Source organism: Lampris incognitus, chromosome 10, assembly GCF_029633865.1.
Source record: "Lampris incognitus isolate fLamInc1 chromosome 10, fLamInc1.hap2, whole genome shotgun sequence".
In the NCBI taxonomy this organism is placed as follows: Eukaryota; Metazoa; Chordata; class Actinopteri; order Lampriformes; family Lampridae; genus Lampris; species Lampris incognitus.
In genome coordinates, this window is record NC_079220.1 from 14,896,171 (window position 1) to 14,919,926 (window position 23,756).

General features: G+C 45.2%; 1 protein-coding gene across 1 annotated transcript in view; it reads right to left on the reverse strand.

Annotated features, from left to right (window-relative positions):
* Positions 1-642: 642 nt before the first annotated feature.
* The window catches only part of baiap2l2a (BAR/IMD domain containing adaptor protein 2 like 2a), a 33,917-nt gene continuing 10,803 nt past the window's right edge, over positions 643-23,756 (reverse strand). Inside the window, exons 9-14 of the mRNA XM_056288491.1 lie at positions 23,268-23,337; positions 20,974-21,178; positions 20,799-20,864; positions 16,991-17,171; positions 2,455-2,495; positions 643-1,562 (exon numbers count right to left, since the gene is read on the reverse strand). Of these exons, the coding sequence (XP_056144466.1) occupies positions 1,481-1,562; positions 2,455-2,495; positions 16,991-17,171; positions 20,799-20,864; positions 20,974-21,178; positions 23,268-23,337 (645 nt within the window). The 3' untranslated portion in view covers positions 643-1,480. The remainder of the gene's footprint in view (positions 1,563-2,454; positions 2,496-16,990; positions 17,172-20,798; positions 20,865-20,973; positions 21,179-23,267; positions 23,338-23,756) is intronic.

Here is a 23,756-nt window from a genome sequence, read left to right on the forward strand (position 1 = left end):
TACAGGTTAATGAAGGTTGTAATTATAGTAAATGATGAACACCATTAGTAAATTATTACTAGACATTAGTTAATTGTAACTGTTAATGTGTATACCTGGATAATTAATGTGTCCTTATCGTACAGTGTAACCATTTCTGCACATCTAAAAAAGAATGTGCCTGTGCCATCACAGCTTACCGGGAGGAGCTCTCTGTGCCAGCATTTTCTTTCTACTCAATGTTGAGTTGTGTATTACATTACAAATCTGACTTCGGAGGGAGGAAGAAAGTCAGGCGGGGGGTCAAATTATTCATCTCTTCTAAATAGGTTTTACTCGGAGCTGCTGCGCCAGTCGAACACACCCACATCATTAAGACATTAGCCGAGCTGGCTTCACACTGAGGTTCAATTTGGGTTAAGTATCCCCGGCGGAGGACCCAAACCGGCAACCCGGAGCGCCTCGCCCGCTTTAGCAGGCCATTTTACTGCCTGAGCAGATAAACAGGGATCTGCGGCTGCATCACCTGACGTGCGATGACAGGCCAGTTAAGTTCAGTGTGGCTCAGGCTCAGCATGTCACAACAAGTTATTTATGGTGCGGGACGCCGCTTCCACTGGACCAGAGGACACTTCTGAAATGAGCCGAGATCTCGTACCTGATCTTGATTAGCTTTATTCAAATGACACCTTACAAAACATGCAAGAGAAAAAAACCCAATAACATAAAGAGGTACATACATTAATATATGAGAACGAAGTGTCCGTCGCGTATGTGCATTTGACATTCAGGATTGTCTTTTTGCCAGCCTGGCTTCCTGTGCTTACATCCTGTGCATGTTGTGGACAGCAGGCATGGCTGTTGACTGATTTACATATTAATTCCCAGACGTGTGTCTTAAGAGGACAGTGATGCTCTGTGACCAGCTAAACCTTTTAAAATAGGCATGGAGGAACTAGTTTGTGAGAATAATCCAGAAAATGACTCAGAATACGAATGTGTTCTCAAGGTGGGACTCGCTTCAATGTAAAAATGTCTTGTGGTAATCTCACGTGCTTCCCGTTCGGAGAACTCGCCCACCCGCCACCAATGAACAGCTTGTCTGGTAATGCCTGCTGACATTACAAAACCACTGATACCATGCAGTTAAGACTACAACATATCTATGAATCAACAAGGATAACAACATCAAATGCCCAATAGTGCACTGCTAGAATTATAAAGTTGGTTTCTCATGTATTCCTCTCTATGAATACTGAGATATTTGGATCTTAAAGTATAAATACAGGCCAGAGCTGTAATCAGGGAGTGAGTACCACACTACTAGACCATTCTTTCCTGATCATGTCCTCTTTTTTCCCCACATCTCTGTACAAATCTACAAAAAAACAAAAACTAACTAAGGACCCCATTAGCAAACAGAGAGATGACGGGTTGAGCAGTATCACGGTATTCAGCATGGAAGCGGGCCGCGAGGTGTCAGCGTCACGATGTCATAATGTCACGAGCGATGTAGACGGGGCGCCGACCTGTCATTGGTGGACGTGGGCCTCAGTTTAACCGTGGCAAATGGATTGGTACCCCTGTAGAGAGAGAGGGAGACAGACAGACAGAGAGAGAGAGGGGGAGAGAGAGGGACACAGACAGACAGATGGAAAGACAGACAGACAGAGACACAGATGGAAAGACAGACAGACAGAGAGAGCGAGAGGGGGGGGGGGGAGAGAGAGGTACACAGACAGACAGATGGAAAGACAGACAGAGAGGGAGAGAGGGACACAGACAGACAGACAGAATGACAGACAGACAGATGCAGAGAGCGAGAGAGGGAGACAGACGAGACAGATGGAAAGACAGACAGAGAGAGACACAGACAGAGAGTGACAGACAGACATACAAACAGACAGACAGGCAGAGAGAGGGGGGGAGCGAAAGAGGGACACAGATAGACGGATGGAAAGACAGAGAGAGAGCGAGAGAGGGAGACAGACAGACAGACAGGCGGAAGGAAAGAGGGAGAGAGAGAATGCTATATCAGAAAATGCTCTTATTATCTTCCTGACATCCCCTCCAGCTGACAGACCAGAAGCTACAGACGGAGATGTCGTGAGATTGGAGAAACATAAGTGCCGCATGGCTAGCTGTACGAGCATCATCTGGCTAAATGTTCACCTGAAGGGAGAGCACCAGCTAGCTCGCTGGAAAATGGCCGCTGCTGAGCACCCAAATTGTTTTCAGCACTTGACGGCACTTCACACACAGATGGAAAGCAATTGCATGATGTTCACATGCCTGTCCCCATCTGTCGGTCTCTGATTTGTTGATGTCATTACACACTTCAAAAAACCATTATTGGTTTCTCCATTAAGGAACTTCAACGACCTTCATTTTTAACACTTTGCAACAAAGCCTCTTCGCTTGTCCACAACAAAGGAGTTATAACACTTCATTCTACATCAGATAGGTCAGTCTTACTTTGGGAAGAGCTCTGGTCGGGATCCATACGACTCTGATCTCTGTGAAACATGAGAAATGTAGAGTGTTGACGAGTAATAATCACACAGATTAGATGCATTTATTCATAATTATTCATGCATGTGAAACTGTTTTTAATTTTAGAAAATAAAATGTAATCAGTCGGGATACGAGCTAAAATTTTGTCAAAATACATTGTAAAAAAACCTGATTACAATAATCTCTCATGATGTGCATTAAAAATCAAGGAATGAACAGTTAAATTACAATATACACAATTTAGAAAATGTTGTCTCAACAGTAATACAGTATGGAGAAGCCAGACTGTGAAAGAGGCCAACTTCTGACTTTTTTTTAACAAAAGCATACTTTCTACATGCATAAGTAAGATTTTAATATCAACCTATATGTCATAATCCTCCCAGGACGTCATGAAATATGACGGAGAGTTTATTCACCTTCTTCAATGGAAAATACATTTTCTGGGTCATAACAGCTCCTCCATTAGCAACATGAGCCCAAATGTCCTTTATATGAGGTGCACACTGCAAAAACAAAACCTGCCTAGCATGGACATGGGGGAAGCTGCACACTGGACATATAAGTCCACAAGGACAGCAGGGGAACTATTCACTACACACTGAAGACTTTTATATACTACCATTTATACTAAGATCAGCTGCCAACTCTAAACAAAGAAACCCGTTGTTGACAGTCTTATTTTCAATACAGATATTGTGTGTGCTGATGTGATAAGCGTTGTGGCCTGAAACTCCACATTTTGACACTATGGACTAAACTACATCTCTGGTGTTTTAAAAAAATTTTTTTTGTTTTTTTTGTTTTGCATTGGCTGCTGTTGGCTGAGAGTGTACAGCAGTCACAATCTCCTCTACCTAACCTTAAACTCACTCAGCATGAGTTTTGCGGATAAGCACCTATCAGCATCAGCCCCGTCAATGTGTGTATGTAAACAGACACACACACTAACACACACACACACACATATATATATATATATATATATATATATATATATATATATAGTTTCCCGAACATGCAGTGGGGTGCAACCTCACACAGTATATCAAAGAAGGTTGAATCAGTCCATCTGGATGCAATGTTTATTGACAGATACATTTCATCACTCATCTAAGTGACCTGTCATTGGTGGCGACCAGAGATGATGCACGAGGGGCACCTCAGTATGGTGTCATACCATCGGTATGGTATATGGTATGGTAACGGTATGGTTTATGGTATGGTAGTGGTATGATATATACCATCAAATAAACAATACAGTTGCATAACGACCGAAACCAACGGCCAGTTTCATATGCAAATTGCCGTGACCATTAACTAGAGTTTCAATGGCCATGTTTACTATTCACTGAGGATTGGGGAATAGCTACAGTCACAGCATTGTAAAATGGTGACAGATGTACTCTTAGCGCCCCCTCTGCCCCCCCCCCCACCCCTGGTTCAGGGATGGTTGTTCCCTCTTCACATAGATGGCCTCTTTGACTCCCCGTTCAAACCAGCGTTCCTCCCTATCAAGTTAACGGTCACACCCCTATTTGCATATGAAACTGGTCGTTGGTTTCGGTTGTAATGTAAATAAGGGTGGGCACACCTGCAGTCAGTTTAGACCGAGGATCAAAGAAGGTGGAATCAGTTCATCTGGATACAATGTACCCAGATGAACTGATTCCACCTTCGTTGATCTTCTTAGCTGGGTTATTGAGCATGCATCAAGACACTGAAGACTGAAGAGGTCACGTAGTTGAGTGATGAAACGTATCTGTCAATAAACGCTGCATCCAGATGAACTGATTCCACTTTCTTTGATTTCCTTACCTGGGTTATTGAGCATGCATCAAGACTCACACAGTATACCTTTAAGCGGAAATCCGGGCTCTCCCTCCTTCACCTAACAGTTGTTTTCGCAATTTGGATCATGTTTTCAGGTTACACATTTACTAGCTAGCATCTTTATCATGGTTGGAGACACTCTCCATATACCCAAACAGGAAAAGGATTGAAACGTGACGAAGATTTGGCGATGCATCTGTTAGACAGGTGATCTACTTTATGGTAATTTTACAGAACAATGTTTCCGTACAGGTAGATGTAATTTGTAATACATTAGATTGCATGTGTTAGCTTTGGTCCAAGGATGCCATTTTTACAAGGGTGGGAACGTTTACTGCTGAGCTGACGGCATACAAGTGTCAATGGCTGCTACGCCTTGTTTGTAGTTCTCACGGCCAAACGGAGGAACAGATCAGGGTAATCACGGATTTTAGCTTTAACTCTTGTTGGAGAGGTCTTTTGTAAAAGCAGGTGTTTTTTTCTCCCAAAGTTGGGTGTCTCATTTGTGTAACCGGGCAGATTATCGACACGTGAGGGCCCATTTGATCTCAGTTTACATCGCAAGTCTCTGTACACGTCACTAGCACGGTCTTTGGCCTTTCAAAGAGAACAGGGAAGAAATAGCTCTGATGACATTATGAGAAGGTAGGATCCTCCTACAAGGTCCTCCTATTTACCCAAGAGATCATCTCAAAGGGAGTCCTCAGTGTGACACTGCCACACAGGTGTCAGCACTCCACACCATGCCAGGAGTTAAAAAACATGCAATACACACACACACACACACACACACACGAAATGTTTTCATCCCTACGCTGTCAGCAGCTGGAACTCCCTCCCTGCATCCACCAGAAAGAGGGCTGCGGCATCATCGAGAATAGGACGTTGCCACAGTGCCCCTGCTGGGCAGACATGGAAATACAATGTACATCGATTAAGTCTATTAACCTGTCAGGAGGACATTACAATATAAACCACCTCATCTGTTTTATGGGGCTTTCACCATTATCTCTCCAAACTGTATGGCACAAATACACTGAAATAACCCATCTCCAGTACTTAAAGTCTTCTCAGCTCAGTTTTATAAACTCCAGTTGTCCCCTGGGGGATGATTTGGGAGCCATCTTGCTCAGTGCATGCGCTTGTTAATGTGGCATCAATCTAATTTCACTTTCTCTCGACTTTGATCACTATTGGGCAATTAAGTTACTCAAATATTAGCATAATTTTACAACACAGAAACAACAGCTTGCAAGGAGGACTGGGAGGTAAGATCAGTTTGGTAACATTACGCCTTATCAACAAAAAAAGGTTTTAAAACAAACCAGAGATAATCCACCAACTATTTTAGATCAGATCAATGGTTTTCAAACTGTGGGTTGTGACCCAGAGTGGGATCCAGCTTGGGGTCAGGTGTTAGTATAGAGGGCTACTGAAGGTGTCTATTTATTCACAATGCGGCAGAAAAGAAATCTGTCTATTCTTAAGTGTCTGAAAGGAATTAATTTGATGTTGATGGTTGGAGGTTACCGTTGGGGAAGATGAAAAGGTTTTCGATAAAGGTTGTAATATTCCTAATCACTTCTACACAGGTTAACTTGTGTTGATGCCCGACATCGTTGAAACACTGTTGGGCATCATTTTGAATTTTACAGAGCGGGACGGTGTGGCTCAGGAGGTAGAGCTGGTTGTCCAGTAATCAGACGGTTCCTGGTTCAATCCCTGGCTTCTCCAGCGAGCATGTTGAAGTGTCCTTGAGCAAGACACTTAACCCCCAACTGCTCCTGATGAGTGGGTTGGCACCTTGCAACGGCAGTCCTGCCATCAGTGTATGAATGTGAGGCATACATTGTAAAGTGCTTTGAGTGGTCGGTAGACTAGAAAAGCGCTGTATAAATGCAGTGTATTTATTTATCTAATAGGCAGATGAATATTATTCTGAAAATCCCTGAAGTGAAAGAAGTGTGAGCTCCACCCCCTTGTGTGCACTGTGAAGTACGGAGACGAGAGAGAGAATTTCGTCCCCCAAGCCAGGAAGAGTGGATGCCTTTAGGATGGGCAACATGATCCAGAAAGGGCCGGTGTGGGTGCAGCTCTTTGTTCCAACCAAGCAGTTACACACCTGATTCTATTAGTCAACCAATAGTCTTTGCTAAGGACCTTAATTTGTAGATTCAGGTGTGTAACTGCTCGCTTGGAACAAAGACCTGCATCCACACCGGCCCTTTCTGGATCATGTTGCCCATACCTGGCAGAATGTAGTTTAAAAACAAAAAACAAAAAAAACTTACTAACTGTCAAATGAACTTTGTTCTGCTGAGATAGACTTTTGGATTTACTGGGACGCTCCTCGGTGAGTTGAACTCTTTCTGGATGAGAAATAATTAAGCTAAACTCAGCATGGTAATAATGTAACCCAGCATATTTTTCCGCCCGATGCGGGATTCGAACCGCAGTGTGCTGTACCGCAAGGCGACATCGCTAACCGCTCGACTCAAGGGGGTCGACCCCCTGGCGACCGGCCAGTGAGTCTTTTTGTAGGTTACAGTCGTCACCCTCTCCCGGAAGCCTTCGTTAAACCCGCGCTCCGAAGAGAATTGTGAGGGTCTGCACGCTTCCGGGTTCCACCGCTGCCACCAATGTAACCGAGCATATTTTCCCGCCCGTTCCGGGATTCGATCCGGATGTACTGCACCACATGGCGACATCGCTCGACTAAAGCAGAGTCTTGTTGTAGGTTACAATATAACAGCGGCTAGCGCCGATTACGTTACAAGTGTTTTATGTGAAATTGTAAAGACTGTCTCTTCTGAAATTGTATGTAAACAATATGGGTTATATGCACATAGTGTGTGTGCGTAGCTATATGAAAAGGTTTTATTTTCCGTAGTTGCCACGCAGTCGCCATTTTCAGGCTTCTGGGGAGCCCTGTGTCATGTCCCGTTTGTCAGAGAAAATGAATGGGGAAAGTCTTGTCATTGTATGAAAAGCGAACGCAATGCCAGTGTGGGTGACACTTGCGGTACATGAATGCGACGATTGGGAACACTTGTCCAAATGGGATGACGACATCTTTCTGCCATTGGAGAACCCGCTGTGACGGCGAGCCAAATCCACAAGAGGGCGTATTTTTAAACTGATAAATGGTAACACTTTTGGACATTCGGGAGTCTTTGTCCAGGGTGTCTCCCCGCTTGCCGCCCAATGACTGCTGGGATAGGCTCCAGCCTCCCCGCGACCCAGAGAGCAGGATAAGCGGTTTGGATAATGGAATGGAATGTCTTTGTTCTTATGGAACATATGTATAGGTATATATGGGAACATGTTTTACATTCATTATTCTTAATTGTTTTACATGTATACATTTGTAAATATTGTTGCCATTTGCAACTGAGAACCCTGACGAACCTGTTCAAAAGTAATGTGACAAAAAAAAATGTCACCAATCTTCCCAACTTTAACAGAGGATGACTCGTCAATCTGCACACTATGCTCACTTGATTGTTCCATTAGAAACATTTTATTTTCTGGTTTCTGCAGAGGGGATTTGGTCATGGGAGCTTGTTCTAGCCCTTGCCCACATTGTGTGTGCAAAGTCTGTGGTCTCTGGGACCCTCCTATGATAAATTGTGCACATATAATTCACACTGTTTATAATTTACGCCCGACCCGTTTTGTAAATAGTTTAAATGTATAGTTAAATGTGTTAACATCTGTTCCCAATGATGAATAAATGTGAAATGAAGACGATCAGAGTGAGTGTTTTTTTCACCGTGTATGCCACGTTATGACAATCAATATATTGTGACATGGTCAAATAATGGACTCCTCAGCCAACCGTTTAGAGTTACCAGCAAGCTTTTAATGACCAAAAGACAAGCCAGTGATAACACACATAGGTTTGTATTGGTCTCAGCTTCCCCTCTATCTGCCTACTCTTTACACCCATGGTGGGAAATAGCATGCTGTCTAATACAGCTCTTCTACTAACATCCCCATTACCTTCCACAACATCCCCAATATCTGTAACAAATATACCCCCGTTTTTAACATGTTCAAGATCATACAATATAACACAAAACATTAACACTCTTCAGCTGCATTATGGGTAATATGCAAATGAACCCCCCCTCCCAGCAGGAACACTCCAATAGAATTCGCCACACTGCTCCCTTCCTTGAAAGACCAACGTCCCGTTGGCCTAACCCAAATCCCATGTGGATGGGTCCATCCACCATGAGGGTTTCTTCCGCCGAGCACCCCTCCCATCCCGGGCTGCTCCTTGCAGCGGGCTGCTGATGGATGATGGGGGTGGCACTGTATTCGCCGGGTCCCAGCCCCCACCCTTGACGTCACCATTGTTTCCGTTCCTGGTCAGGGAGGGTAGCTCTGTAAGCCCAGTGTCCCCGCTCCCTCCCTGGCCCAAAACAAGGTCCTCTGGTGGTAGCTCCTTGCTGACATCCAGGGAGAGTGGCTCTGATCCAGCAGTGTCCTTACCCCCTCCCTGGACACTGGTAGCCTGGTCTACAGAGGAAGAGGGGTCCGGTACCCCACCTCCTCCCACCCCACTTTCAGTCCCAGCTTGGTCACTGTCTCGGCTGAGGTAAGGTGCGAGGCGATCTTGGTGAAGGATGACTATCCAGGGGTGGCTGTGCAGCTTCACTCTGTAGGTAACCTCTGAGCTCCTCTTCAGGATGAGGCAGTGCCCCTCCCAATTGCTGTCCAGCTTTGGGGACCGTCCTTTCTTTCGCTGTGGGTTATACACCCATACGTTGTCCCCCTGCTGGTACTCTTTGCAGTGGCAACGCACATCATAGGCTCTCTTCTGCCTTTCCCCTGCAGAAGCCATATTCTCTCGAGCCAGCTGATGAGTTGCCTCCATCCGGTCCTGTAGTGTCTCTACATAGTCTTGGTCTGGCAGCCCTTGTACTGGTGGGTTTGGTGGCTTGCCAAAGGCCAGAGCCACAGGCGTCCGTAGCTCCCGACCAAACATTAGTGCAGCTGGGGTGCACCCCATAGACTCCTGAGTGGCAGACCAGTATGCCATCAGTACCAGGGGCAGATGGCGGTCCCAATCGTTTTGATGCCTCGCCGTGAGCATGGCCAGTTGTGTGACCAAGGTCCGATTGAACCACTCAACCAGGACATCACTTTGAGGGTGTATGGGAGTGGTCCTGGTCTTCTGCACCCCAGGGCGACAACACACCTCCCCAGATACCTGGGATTCGAAATTGCGCCCCTGGTCACTATGCAACTCCTCTGGCACTCCAAACCGGGTAAACATCCCCTCAATGAGGCAGTCTACCACTGTGGCTGTAGATTGGTCAGGGATGGTATAGGCCTTGGGCCACTTCGTGAAATAATCCATCACTGTGAGGATGTAGTGATTACCATCCTCTGTCACAGAGAATGGCCCAACCACGTCCACTCCAATTCTTTACATGGGCGCCCCCACCCTGTATTGCTGCAGGGGGGCGTGGGATTGCCCAGCTGGCCCCTTCTTTGCATTGCAGGTGTTGCAGTTACGGCAGAACCGCTCCATGTCTCGCCGGCACCTCCCCCAGTAGAATCTTTCCTGCAGCCGCCACAGAGTCTTGGTAATGCCAAAGTGTCCCACTCCAGGGGGGCCATGAACTGTGCATAACACTTGCTGCTGTAGTGCCCTGGGAACAAGTAGTTGCCAGGTACTGCTTCCCCTCCTTGGCTCTTCCCACACCCGATAGAGGCACCCCTCATGAAGCATGAGTGAGTTCCACTGTCCCAGCAATGCCTTGGTGGTGGGTGAGTGGGGACCTGCCATCTCTCTACTTGGCGCCTCTTTATGTGCTAGCCAACGTATCACGGGTCCCAGGTGGCTATCCCGACGTTGGAGTTCCCCTATCTTGGTTGGTGACATCTCCTCTAGCGGCACACTTGGGACCACAAGTGCCCACAAATGCAGCGAACTCAGGGGGGGGGGGCAGTCTGGGAACCACCACATCTGGGGTGTGAACCCGTAGCACCTGCACCACAGGCGACAACGTTAACCAGTTGACTAAAGGGTCTGACCCGTTAGCCAAGGGCTACCGAGTCTATTTATCCATGCACATTACACTATTTTGACATTTGTTCAGTGTTCCCGTTTGGACATACCCCCAACCCATTTTGTAAATAGTTTAAATATGTTCACAAACACCCGTTCCCAATGACGAATAAATGTAAAATGAAGATTATTGGAGTGGGGTTTTTCACTGTAGAGTCCCTTTATTAAAAAAAAAAAACTTTAAAAAAGAAAGCAAAAAGAAACACTGATATCAGAGCAATGGAAAGGTATGAATTTTGAATGGTTTCTTCCTCTCCACGCAGAATCAGTGTTGTAAAAATGAAGGAAATCCGATGTGTAGAAATAGATAATTAGTCGTGCATTATGATTAGTTTAGAAGTCCACACTTGGCGCATGCTGCTTGTCAGAGGAAAACAGAGCGTGACGTCGTGCGGACAATACTGCGTCACTACACTTCAACCTCGTCCTTGGTGAAAAGTAAGTTTTCATATGACTTATTCCACATTATGACTGATCCCCACACATGTATTGCTGTATATGTTTTAATGCTGTTTTATATGTAATAGGAATGAGTACAGTTGAATAGTCCACATGCATTTGCATATATTGCTTATACACCTGATTGTAAGCATTACTCTGTGTTGGCTATCGTTTCACCCTCATCATTATTTACTAAATATTATAATCTGTGTTTTTGACTCAACTAAGAATGATTATTTGTTTTTACCTTCAGCCATGACTCTACCCAAGTGCCTAGCTCCTGCCCTGTGTGCTGCAAGGCATATTAGGCAATGTCTAAACATCTCCGCCGCTCTCACAGGTTATTCAATCTGGAGGAGAGGAAGCTACTAGTTAGCCTGGCCAGAAAAAGGGTTAACATTGGGGATGTGGCCTGTCCAGTCTTGGGATGTAGTTGCAAAAGTACAAGCATGTGGTAGAGAGCCATCTGGAGCTGAGCCAGGCCGACAGGGAGAGTACAACATGGATGCAGTCAGGAGGGAAGTAACTATTTCTCTCCTAGCAGCTCAGAGGGCAACAAATCCATCCCCACCCATGATAACCACCCTAGACCTGGAGGGAGAAGAGGAGGGGGATGAGGTGTACATGGGTGGGGAACCGCCGCAGGAGCAGACCATGTGGACTGACCCTGAGTATGTTAAGCGCCTTGAAAGTTGATGTAAGGCTAACAAAAGCCTAAAAAAAAAACAGAGGCTGGAGAAGGAGCTTGCCATTCTTCAGAGAAAGTACAAGCTCTTGGCAAGCAAATGCTGCCGTTTGTCCAAGGCAGCTAGATTGGTGAGTGAAGCTGGCTAGCCCTGGGCCTGAGTGTTTGATTATAACATGAGCTCAAAGAAAAGGACTGAAGATCCCGAGTTGTTTTATCAAAATGAAATTGAGACAGAGCAAGTAAGACACATATCAACAGCACGGGTCAAAACAATTATTCTTTCCATTTGTGTTTTTTTTGACAGTCAATACTACATGCTGCTGCATGTACTGAGGAAGAGGCAAGGAGGAAGAAGAGGCGGGCCTGAGCAGGGTCGGGAAGCAGGCCCCTGCGCCTCAGGCGGCTGTGGTAAATGAGGAGGAGGCTGGATGTGATGAGGAAGAGGCAGGGTCAAGTCAGACAGCCTTTGACGGAAAAGCAAAGAGAGGGAATGATGCAGCCAGGTTAGTGGGAGAACGCCTGGAATGAGAAATCTAATTTTCCCTGCCTCCATTGGTAAGAAATAAAGTAGTATGTGAGTCGCAATATAAGGTTCTAATTTCATGTTAAATGTTGCTCACATTGTTTTCTCTGTACTCACAGAAAAATACCTGTGATGGATGGCGTCATGAGGGACGCTATCCATCCAGCAAACATCTGGAAAAGGCCTTTTCCAAAGTCAGTTGAGTGAAATCTTTTATCTTTTTCATGAGTATGGGGAAGTAAGGATTTGCACTCATGGCTGTTTTTGGACAACATGGACAGGATCAGAATGTAAGCGTGGCTTTCCTAATCAATTGTTTTTAAGCGGTTATGACATAAGCCTTGAACAGTGATGAAGTCCAACTTTTTGCTTTTGCAGACAGTCAAGCCACCTGGGATCCATGAGGTAGACCATAACCACTGCCAACTTTTACTTGAGGCATGTTTACCACTTCCTCAAGTATATGAAAGAGACTACACCACGCCTCTTATCGCCTGTCCCACACCCAGCTCGCTGGAGTGATCAGGGCTGTGAGAGCAGCCCTGATCAACATAAAAAGTGTCGTCCTGCACCAGTTGAAGATGAAGGCTGACAAAATGGCCAAGGTTATCTCGAGGGACAGCCTGAAGAGGTGCCGGGAGCTGGCCAAGGCCAAAATCCCAGAGCTGCTGAGTACGTGTGCATAATGAACAGTTTAGTGTGTCTATCTTTCTCCAAGGTGCTTGTCGCAGCAGTTATTTTAATTCGACTCTGACATTAAATGGGGAGCGAGACAAAAATCTCTGACAGTCACAATCACAGTCACCACTTAGTGTCACAATTTTAATATGTTCAATGAACAGACACACAAGCCTAGATGCTTATGTGCATGCCCTGATCTCACAGCACACCCCCTTTATACCATGCAGCACAAATCATGTCCATTGTTTCAATCATAATGATGTGTACCCAGAGTTTCTCCCTTATCCTGAGGAAGTAGCTTCAATCACTGTGGTGGTGTAACCAGAGTCTCTCCCTCATCCTGTTTTAGAGGAGGTAGCTTATCTCGATGGACTGTGATCTGTTACAGATATGTTTTGGGGTCTTTCTTTCCCCTTCCGTTCTATCTTTTGTGCCGAGCTGATTGTAAACATGAGATGCCACAGCAATGCTTATTACTATTAGTTGTATGCTGTGTGATGCCTACAAATCCCAGTGCAGCAGGTTTCCTGAGTGTGGCGTCACATCCTGCCCATTCGTTTGGCGGGAATGGCTGATTGATAGGTTAGGGGACGGTATGGCACACACTCAGAGGAAGGAACAGTGTTTCTACACACTTCTCTCCACTACAAACAAGACTTGAACACCATCTACAACGAACAGGACTGGCTGCTCATGGGAGCTGGGATTGCATTCTTCAGACCACTGAGAGGAGACGTCCCGAACCGGTTCACGGCTGCAGTGACGGTAAGCATAGCTGCCAGTTTACCCATCCTCTGTTTTCATATCAGCTCTGTATTTGGTTCTCTTTTCATTTCACGTTGTGCTACTGCAGTGGCAAGTTCTGGTTGTGTGCTTGTCGCAGCTGTACCATAACACATCCTAATGGATAACAGAGCTTGCATATTGTTGAGAGAGTTTATAGGTCAGGTCTCCCCTCGTCCTTATCTTCTGTTGTGATCCTCCAGGACTGTTCCTTCTGCCCTTGTGACACTCAAGTGGGCTTCCCACAGATTCTTCTGCTATCAGGCCCTTACCAGTTTACACAGAAAAAGGCACTTTCAGCACCACCTTTGACCTGCTACACATGAGCCTCAAGCATCCGTTCAAGCAGTGTAAACATAGTATAGCTGGTCTATGGTCAAAGATTAAAAGTAAGCAAACATTCATACATGAATTGCCCTCACAGTGCTGAAATGGGGTTTTTTGGCTCTCGTTTGCCATGTCCTCCTCTCAGATGAAATGAAGCATGACAACAATAAGCAGCTCCGTTACCGTTTTTATGGTTACTTTTCCGCCTTTGTTGCTTCCATATATGAACACCACCCCGGAGTGCTCACTAACATGAAGGTGCATGACGTCCTAGCTGCCAAGACTGGCAGCCAGTACCCCACCAGTTTTTTTAATCTCTGTAAGTATGAGGGTCTTTACTGATGTGTGGTTATAATTTGAGTTTTCTTGGAAAGGTTTGATCTGAAAGGGTCCGGGTGTCTGTCTGTTTTCTGTGTATTGCAGGTGAGTGATCACAAAACAAAAAGGACTTCTGGGTGGCCCAGATCTATTTGGAGCCAGAAGAGTTCAAATGGCTGGAGACCTGGCTGGAGCTGCAGGAGCAGTGCAGACCTCTTAATAAACTGGTCTTTTTCACAGCTAAGAACTAGCCAGCTAAGAACATGGTGCACTACATGCAGGGGGCCTGGGAGGAGGGAGCTGATGGGCTTGCCAGGAAAGCCCAACTTCATAGATATACGCACGGCCGTGTCCACAGATGTGAGTTCTCTTATGTCACTTGTCCTGGTGCAGTATTGCCATTAAAACTCTGCTGGCGTTACTAATAGTCACAATCTTTTTGTGTCCCTTTCTTCTACTGTCTCCAGGCAAAGAATGTACAATCTGCAGAGGTGAGGTCAAAAATGGCAACTTTTATGTGCCGCAAGACCTCTATGGCTGCCAGATTTTATGCCTTGAATCTGGACGTTCAGCAGTCCATGGAGATGTGGCAGCATATTGAGGAGGTCATGTTTGTCCCCAACACCCCTGCAGCCACCCCCACCTCTGCAGCCACCTCAGAAACCTCCATCACTCCCAAGAAATCAGGAAAAGGAGATGCTGCTCTTCCCCAATAGACTCAGCATGGATGAAGAGGGGGAGGTCCCTTATCAGGACTCTGGGGATTCCTGCCTGGAGGAGGAGCTTCAGGAGATATGGGAGGAGGAGCAGGAAGACAAGGAGGAAGCCCCGTCACGGAAGACTGAAGGTGTAAGTAAAGATGTGCCAGTCTCTTTTAACCCAAAGAAAAGCTCATTTTGTCCTGCTTAAAGTTGAGGCCTGTAAAGAACTCCAGTCGGGACACTCAGTGGGTGTTGTGTGTTTCCTCACCAGACACCTGTAAAGTCCATTAGGAGTCACAAGCGCTACAAAAAGCTGATTGTCAGCATCAGCCTGCTGAAGCCCAAGATGAAGGCTGTACAGAGAGTGACAAGCAGGGCCAAGAGCAGCCATCAAGGAAGAAGAGTGAGGAGTGGACGAAAGAATATGGTGGACAATAGCAACCCCCGCCCCCGCACGCACGCGCACACACACACACACACACACATACCTTCCATTTTTTTAAATAGTTTAGATATATATTTAAATTTAATATTTTTGTATTTTGGTTCTATACTCACCAAATCCATGTCAGCTCTTCACTGCAACACCAACTTTTATTTGGAAAAGGTTACAACTTTCTAGCTCTAGCATAAAGGTTCAACATCAAGTGAAAGGATCGTAGCAAGGCCTTTTGACCTTTCAGCTCTGGGGTGTGATCCTGATTTGTCAATAAATGTTCCCGTTTGTCACACGGGACCCTCATCCAATTTGCCAGAAAGGGTTCCCAATTGTCAGAGAACGGCACTGCCCGGTGGCCGGTCCGGCATAGCCTGACAGCATGGTCGCCGAACTTGGGAAAGTCGTAGCTCAGAGACGGAGCATCGGATCGGCGAGAAGTTTTTCATCTGGGGTTGGGGCCGAAAGTTAACTTGGATCGCGTGGGGCCCGAATTTTTAGGGCCCCCTCCTCGGGTGGGAAGGGGTGCTCTTTTTCGGGCGTTTTTTTCTCCCTATTGTGTCAACGGGGACCAATGGGGGATGGGGGGTGGACGGCACCTTCCTAAGGGGGGTAAGAAACTTCCTTATCAGTGTTTTTGGCTTGTTTTGTGGATGTTTGTGTATGCTGTTAAAATAATTCATGGAATTCTACTAGTGGGATGCTTCAAGAAAAGATAAGGAAGTTGGATGTAGATTTTTGAATATCAATCTGACTGTAGTACAGGTCGTGTTTTTGATGTACAATTCATCAATGAACCATTCCAAAGATGGCGAGCCATCGTGATGAGCTCATCCACTGTGATGACAACTAATGTTAAGAGAAGTAGAAATTTTTCGGCCGGACTGTGAACATCACTGACTCTGCTTGAGTAGTAGGATGGACTTGCACTTCACTGCTCCTCTGCATATCCCGCAAGGAGAATAAGAGATTTTCATACCGGGATCTCCCAATTTAATGGTGTGGGTTGACACCATAGAGACTGAATCACATTATTTTGAGCCTATTTTCTTTTAATGCAGTTTTTTTGTTTTTTGTTTTTTTGGGGGGGGTTTAGTGTGTTAGAGGTTGTCACCAAGTTAGAGGTGACAAGTTGTACTGCAGTTCCTACATTTTCAATATATGTCATCAAATTAAACCTACTGAGTTAGTCTCATTAATCGTCAATCCTGCTCCAGCAGTTGAACCTTGGTATTTGGTCCAGCATTCAACTGAACATTGAACTTTGTATTCCACCTGTTGAATTGAGTGTTACATAAACACATTGTGTTTTAATACACCAGAAAATGCATTTGCTGTCATGCAAACAATGGAATGATTTAATATAAAAAAAACAGGAAAAATAATGTTTATGATGCCATGGCTTGTCTGTTTCATTTGATCATCAGTAGGGCTTGGTGAAGACTGAAAATGGAATAATGTATTGATGAACCATATAGAGAGGATTGTTAATAATCTCGCTTTTAAAACAGGTACTGAGAATTTATTGCTTTTTTACTGCACAAAATATTTGGTGGGTCTCAGGTCAAAAAGTATCGCAAAAATGTTTAGGAACGTATATAAACAAGTGTTTACATAGACAGACTGATTGATTGTTATACTGATTGACTGACTGACAGATTGAGTTGGTTAATGATTGCCATACCTTGTCTGCATTCGACTCTGCCTTTCTGTCAATTGTGGGTGTGACTGGTCGTTTCTCCATCTTATTGCTGTATGACAGCGATGGCAGCGGAGGGGGACCAGGAGGTCCTCTGCTGTTCCAGTTCCCTCCTGGCTGGTCCAGCAGGTCACTCGCGCTGCTGTTCCTTTGAAGAGTGGAGAAACTGGAAATACAGAAAAACAAATGTTTAATAATATACTTCACTTTTAAAGGAGGGGTATTATGGGGGAAAAACGTATATCTAGTGTTGGGGTGGATTCTGCCATCAGTGAGGAGTATCATTTTCATGCTTTCTCAGATAACATTTCTGTCTCAAGCTTTACAATACCACCAAATGGCACCATTTGAACAAACCATACAGAATTGCCCCTTGGAGTGATGTCAAACTGGGCACAATCAACCCAGATTTTGCATTAGGCCGCCCATGACGAGGTCGCCTCTGCTTGAGCAGCCATTGTTTCTGTCAAGGGGGGCGGGGCCAGTAATACTGCCCGCCAATCAGAATAGTAGCTCATGAATAAGTTCATCATTACTATGTGGAGCACCAGAAACCAAACGACTTTTGGTGAAACCAAACAACCTTGGGTGAAAAAAAGGTCACAGATGTGTTTTGCTGCATTTATTTTGCGAGTGATGGGTTGAAGTGTGGTGGCACGGTTGTGCAGTGGTTAACGCAGTCGCCTCACAGCAAGAAGGTCCTGGGTTCGAGCCCCGGGGTAGTTCAACCTTGGGGGTCATCCCAGGTCATCCTCTGTGTAGAGTTTGCATGTTCTCCCCGTGTCTGCGTGGGTTTCCTCCAGGTGCTCCGACATATAGGTCAGGTGAACCGGCCATACTAAAGCATCCCTAGGTGCGAATGTGTGTGTGGGCCTTGTGCTGGCCTGGTGGCCTGTCCAGGGTGTCTCCCCATCTACCGCCCAGTGACTGCTGGGATAGTCTCCAGCATCCCTGCGACCCTGAGAGCAGGATAAGCGGTTTGGATAATGGATGGATGGATGGGTTAAAGTGTTTCATTCTATTATTGTGCCTGGTGATGCGAAGTCATGAGACTTCACATCAAAAGCTGATGGTCCGACCTGTATGTGCTCATTGCGACTGGTTTACTTTCACACAGACAGTTTGGTCAATTAGCTGAGACTGACTTGAAAGAGAGCTTCAATTAAAAAAAAAAGAAAGAAAGGAACACACTTTACTGTTCCTCTTGGCAATGGGTCACCCAAATATCTTAAATAGTTAGTGTTATTCTTCCATGCCTGAGTTTAATTTTGACCCTGTTTTCAGACAAATTTGTCTCATAAAACAAGGGAAACGGCTTGAGGGAGCTGCTAAATTTATTCTGTGCTAGGTGTAGGCTGCGTACAGTCCAAACACGTGTCTGGCCTAAGTAAGGTGCGGCATAGTTCATGTTAAACCATAGTCATTCAGAATACATAGGTACGCGTGCACATGTGGAATTCAATCCTAAATGTACCACAAACGTAAGAATAAATGAGTGCACACTGGATTTACTTGGATCACAGAGAAAGAAAGAAAAAAATCATCTTTGTGTGGCTCATGGTAGAGATCATTTTAGATCCTCTGCAGAATACCTTCTACATTATGCATGTGGGATGATGGATGAAGGTAGTCTGGCCTAGACTGGTGGTGTACATGAGACCTCTAATCAAACACTGATGGCCTTATGTGCTCATTGAGACTGGTTTACTTTTACATAGATGTAGCCCGGGTGAGAAAAGGCTGGGTTTTGGGGATTAGGGATTTGCTAATGTCTAAAAAGAAGAAAAAGAAAAAAAAAACTAAGCAAGTTTGATTGGAATGTACATGCGCACACACGCGGCATAGTGAGTGTACAACCTACCCTGTATGACATATAAGAGTGTTTTATTGGTTAATGTCAAATGTCAATCAAGGCAAATCTTTATCGTGATTGGATGGGGGGCGGGAGTAAAGAAAACTTTAGGGAAGAAGTTCTAGAGCGTTCGGGAGTGAAGGCCTCAAATCAAGTGGCGTTCCGCTGCTTTCAATCTCCTCAGCATTATCCTGCATTCGGCTTTAATTATATACATGTAAGAGTCGACTCTTATACCTTGATCAAACGTGTAAATTGCAAGGTATGTTGAGTCCGATTATATTCAGAAGTTTGAGGTTGTGTACGTAAATTCTCACTGTTAACTTCGTTTGCTAGCTCAATGAGCTTACGTTAGCTGATTGCTCCCGATTAGCTTGGGTAGTTGGGCTAATCTCACCTTTACTTTAATGACGGCAGTTGTCATTCGAAATACGGTCTTTTACTGACAACATAAGGGAGTCGACTCGGTTTTCTAGCACGTTTGAAAGACGTGTTTTATTTTCTGTACGACCCCAGTGTTCTTTACGGGTGTCTTGCTAGTCAAATATGCTAGCATGTTAGCTTATCTGTGTCGGTTATACTCTGCCTGGTTTCGGTGAGCCTGTAGCTCGTGGGACTGAACCATAGTATTCGGCAGTACTTCAACCCGGTCACGCGCACCGCGCATTAAGTTTCGTATACGGCGGTTCATCGCTTGGTTTTGGTCATCGTTCCCGCACTGTGCTACGTGGGCGCGTACAGAGCTCTCCTGGCCACAAGGCGGCGCTACTTGTCCGGCACCACCACCCGCGGACATTCGTAAGTACAGTCTCATTCGGTTCTATTGAGTGAAGGGGCGCATTGTAAGTAGCGCGCGGGTCACCACGCACCCAAGCAACGACCGGGCCTACAACGTTTATTTGTTTATGCCGGCTTTTGGGGTTATTTTATTTGCGTTATAAATTGTGTGGGCCCACCACTATTGTTACATTTGTGATATTGACCAACAGGTATTTTGTGTTTTGTTTTTACTTGGGGCTATATTATTGTACCGCAAAGGTACGTGCACTTGTTTTAAAGCACAAGGTGAATTACTCTGTTAGGGTATAGCCAATACATTCCTAGGGGTCCATTTAAAGCAGAGTATCTGCTATAGTACTGCTTACAGTCAAAGTAATTAGGCCCAATCTATTTAAAAGCTATAGATAGTTAGCTTTATTTGGGGTATACTCACAGCTAGTGTCATATTGTCCACTAAATAGATATAATACTACTGTCATAATCCTGGTCTCGATCTATACAAATTCTTTCCCACTCTATTCTATTACATTTAGAATTAGATAGATAGATAGATAGATAGATAGATAGATAGATAAAAGATAATTTTCCCATCTCAGAAGCACTGGTATACTTGGGATGCACAAAGGTATTCGTTGTGCAACTATTGACTGGAGTCACATTATGCTTTATTTGCATTTTCTTTTTTGGGGTATTTGACATAATTGAGAATTGTGCACCTGTTTGCATTTGCTGCTGTCACAACTTTACTTTATTCACATTCCTAAATTCAGTACATTAGCTGTTTGTATAAGGAGGTTGTCTGGTCCAGTTATTTCATTCTGAATAATAAGTTGAGTTCATTAAGCATAATTTTGCTGGGTATAGTTAACTCTTATTCAGAATAGTATTTATATATGAACCCGTAGCCCCACCTTCCTAGTTTATTCCCTTTCATGGCGTCTATAGACACAGAGTAGGGGAGGGGCGCTACATAGACATTTAGACAACTGTTGAGTGAGTGTACATGTTGATGTAGGTTTGCATCAAAGCTGGTACAGTTTCTTGTTCACACAACAAGTTTTGGAACTCTATGTGGGCAGAAACAGGGAGCCAGGTTAAGGATACCAAGAGAAGTGAGACGTGTGTGAATCTATGCTGGTTGACAACCACGAGGATATTTACCTGAAGCTGTTTGGTTTAGGAATATCATCAAATGCTTCCACAAAGGTGGCTGGAAACCATCCCTGACTGATGGGAAAAATTAAATAAATTAAGGGATACTACCTTTACAGACACAGCAAAAGTTAAAAATTAGGGTAAAGACGTACACACATACACACAGTTCATTTTCCCTTACCGCGAGCTGTTCTCAGCTTGTCCATATAGCCAGCCATTCCTGGGCTGGGAGACCAGTATGGTGATTGTCTCCCCTCGAGAGAAGGATAACACGGTGGGACTGGAAGTGGCAGGCTGGTGGGCCGCCAGCGCCCTCATGGATCTACCAACCGCCCCGCCACCGGCTATGGAGTTGGAGCGAGAACGGCTCCCCTGGGGAGACGGGGCTGGAAAGGGAGGAACGTGATTTTATCATATTAATACTGCATCATGAACATGTATCTGTCTTTATCATAGACACATAACCAACGGATGTCGCCAGTGCATGACATGATCAATAATTCAGTGTAACAAGTAATATATATATATTTTTTTCTTTCTTTGTAACTAACATGTTGTGCGTTTATTACATATGAATACGGTAGCGCAGCCCGATGCATTCCAGATATCTTCCTGTACCTGTTGTGTAAAGGTCAGTACTTCTCCTAGCAGTCTTAATTTGGTGAGCATTGGGCTGGACCGTCAGTGTTGGTTTAACCAAGAGAGCAGTTGTAAAACCTGTGTTCATGTTCAGCGGGCTTTCAATAATGAGCTGTGCTTCCGGGTGGTGTGGCGGTCTATTCCATTGCCTACCAATACGGGGATCGCTGGTTCAAATCCCCGTGTTACCTCCGGCTTGGTTGGGCATCCCTACAGACACAGTTGGCCGTGTCTGCGGGTGGGAAGCTGGATGTGGGTATGCGTCCTGGTCGCTGCACTAGCGCCTCCTCTGGTCGGTTGTGGCGCCTGTTCGTGGGGGGGGGGGGAATAGCGTGATCCTCCCACGCGTTACGTCCCCCTGGCGAAACTCCTCACTGTCGGGTGAAAAGAAGCGGCTGGCGACTCCACGTGTATCGGAGGCATGTGGTAGTCTGCAGCCCTCCCCGGATCGGCGGTGGAGGAGGAGGTGGAGCAGCAACTGGGACGGCTCAGAAGAGTTGGGTAATAGGCCAGATACAATTGGGAAGGGAAAAAAGGGGGGGCTGTGGGGCCCAATCATATTGGCCCTATGCTGACAGCAGCCCCCACCCCCAAAAAAAACAACAACAATAGAATCAATGACGTACGTCAAGACGTTTGGTAAACTTCATTTACGCTAGCAGCGTGTGGAGAAGCTATTCAATGTTGAAAAGGATTACGATATTGGGGCAACAGAGGTTAAATGCACTCGCTGTGCTATCAAGTGAAAATGAGTTCATTAATGGATTGGTGGACTTCGACAGAAAAGTTATTGACAAGTTTGCCGAGATGAAAGATCATTGTGCATCTTTTATTTTCAAGCAATGAGCACCACAGGCAAGTCTATATCGCATTATTACAAGGCGTGTTGTTTTGGCTGCAGGGCAAGGCCCAGAAAGCAATGGGTTTCCCTGCTCTAAAAAGTTGCTTTGGATGTGTTATTGCAGTTGCAGACCACCATGATCGGATACTGCTCGATAACTTTAGATTTTTAATGTGATGGTGTATAACAAGGTAATATACCAGTTGTGTGAGCTCAAATGTCGTTATTGTTGATGTCACTCATATCCCTGTCTCCATCACCGCTAACTCCTGCGCCGCATTATGCTAACGTGTGCATTTGTGGTTCCATTCATTGATGAGGTGTGTTTGTGTTTGTATTCATTGAGGAAGTAGGTTTGTGTGTAGTTTCGTGGATGAGGCGGATGCTGCCCATACAGAGGTTACAGAGTCTGCTGTGCCCCACCAGGCTTTCCGTGCCCCAGACGCCCCTGCTTAAAACAAGATTTATATAACAAGAGATGCTAAATTGCAGCCGTAGAGACGTAAGGACGTGTAAATGTGTAGAAAGGAAAGTAGAAAACGAGACTGGGGTAGTGAGCGAAAGAAAGGGAAACAGATGGACCGTATAGGGAAGGAAGGAAGAAAGAGGGAGAAGAGAGAGTTAAAAGACTGACGATGGCAACTGAGAGCATGGGAAGGTGGGTGATCAAGGAAGGAGAAACGAACGGGATTAAAATGGAGGAAACATTATGAGATCTAAATGATTTACACGTGGTCATACATTTTGCAAAGAGCATTTCCTCCCAAAAGGAAATTACCACCATTTGAAATATGTGACATCTAGTCCTTGAAAATGATGACCATATATTCCATATCTTTATCCCTTTACTTCAAAATAGTAACATAGTAACATACACAACTGACACACACACAGCTGACCATAAAGTGTTGCATAAACCATCCTGCATGTATCTATCTGTCTATCTATCTATCTAAAAATTTGGAAAGGGGTAATGACTTGGGATGTCAACTCACCTCTAGATGGCACTCTTCCAAGGGGCTGCTCCTCTCTGCCCCTCTCCTGTTCCCGCTCCCTAACACCCACCTGCCAACCAACAAAACACAGTACATGACGGTACAGTTAGTGATCCGGCCAGACCGCCAGACTGACGGATACACCGCCATTACAATATGTTAATGTTTCCGCTGGAATCCAAATTACATCTATAAACAACAACCGGCAAACGAGTCAATGTGGCCGTTTGTGAGTCACTTAGTCTGCCGTTTGATGAATAGGTCAATCCGCCTTGCTGTTCGCCAGTCGACCTGTAAATCAGCCGGGCAATCAATGACTCAGCAGAAAGTCACACAACATTCACAAGACGATAAAATATTTTCACCCATCCAGCCAGCCATGCAAGCAAGTTAGTCGTCCATTTATTAAGCCAGGCTGCCAGCTGTAGCGGCTGCCCTGGATGGATAACTACAGTATACGCAAATATAAATCCTACGGACGTGCAACCA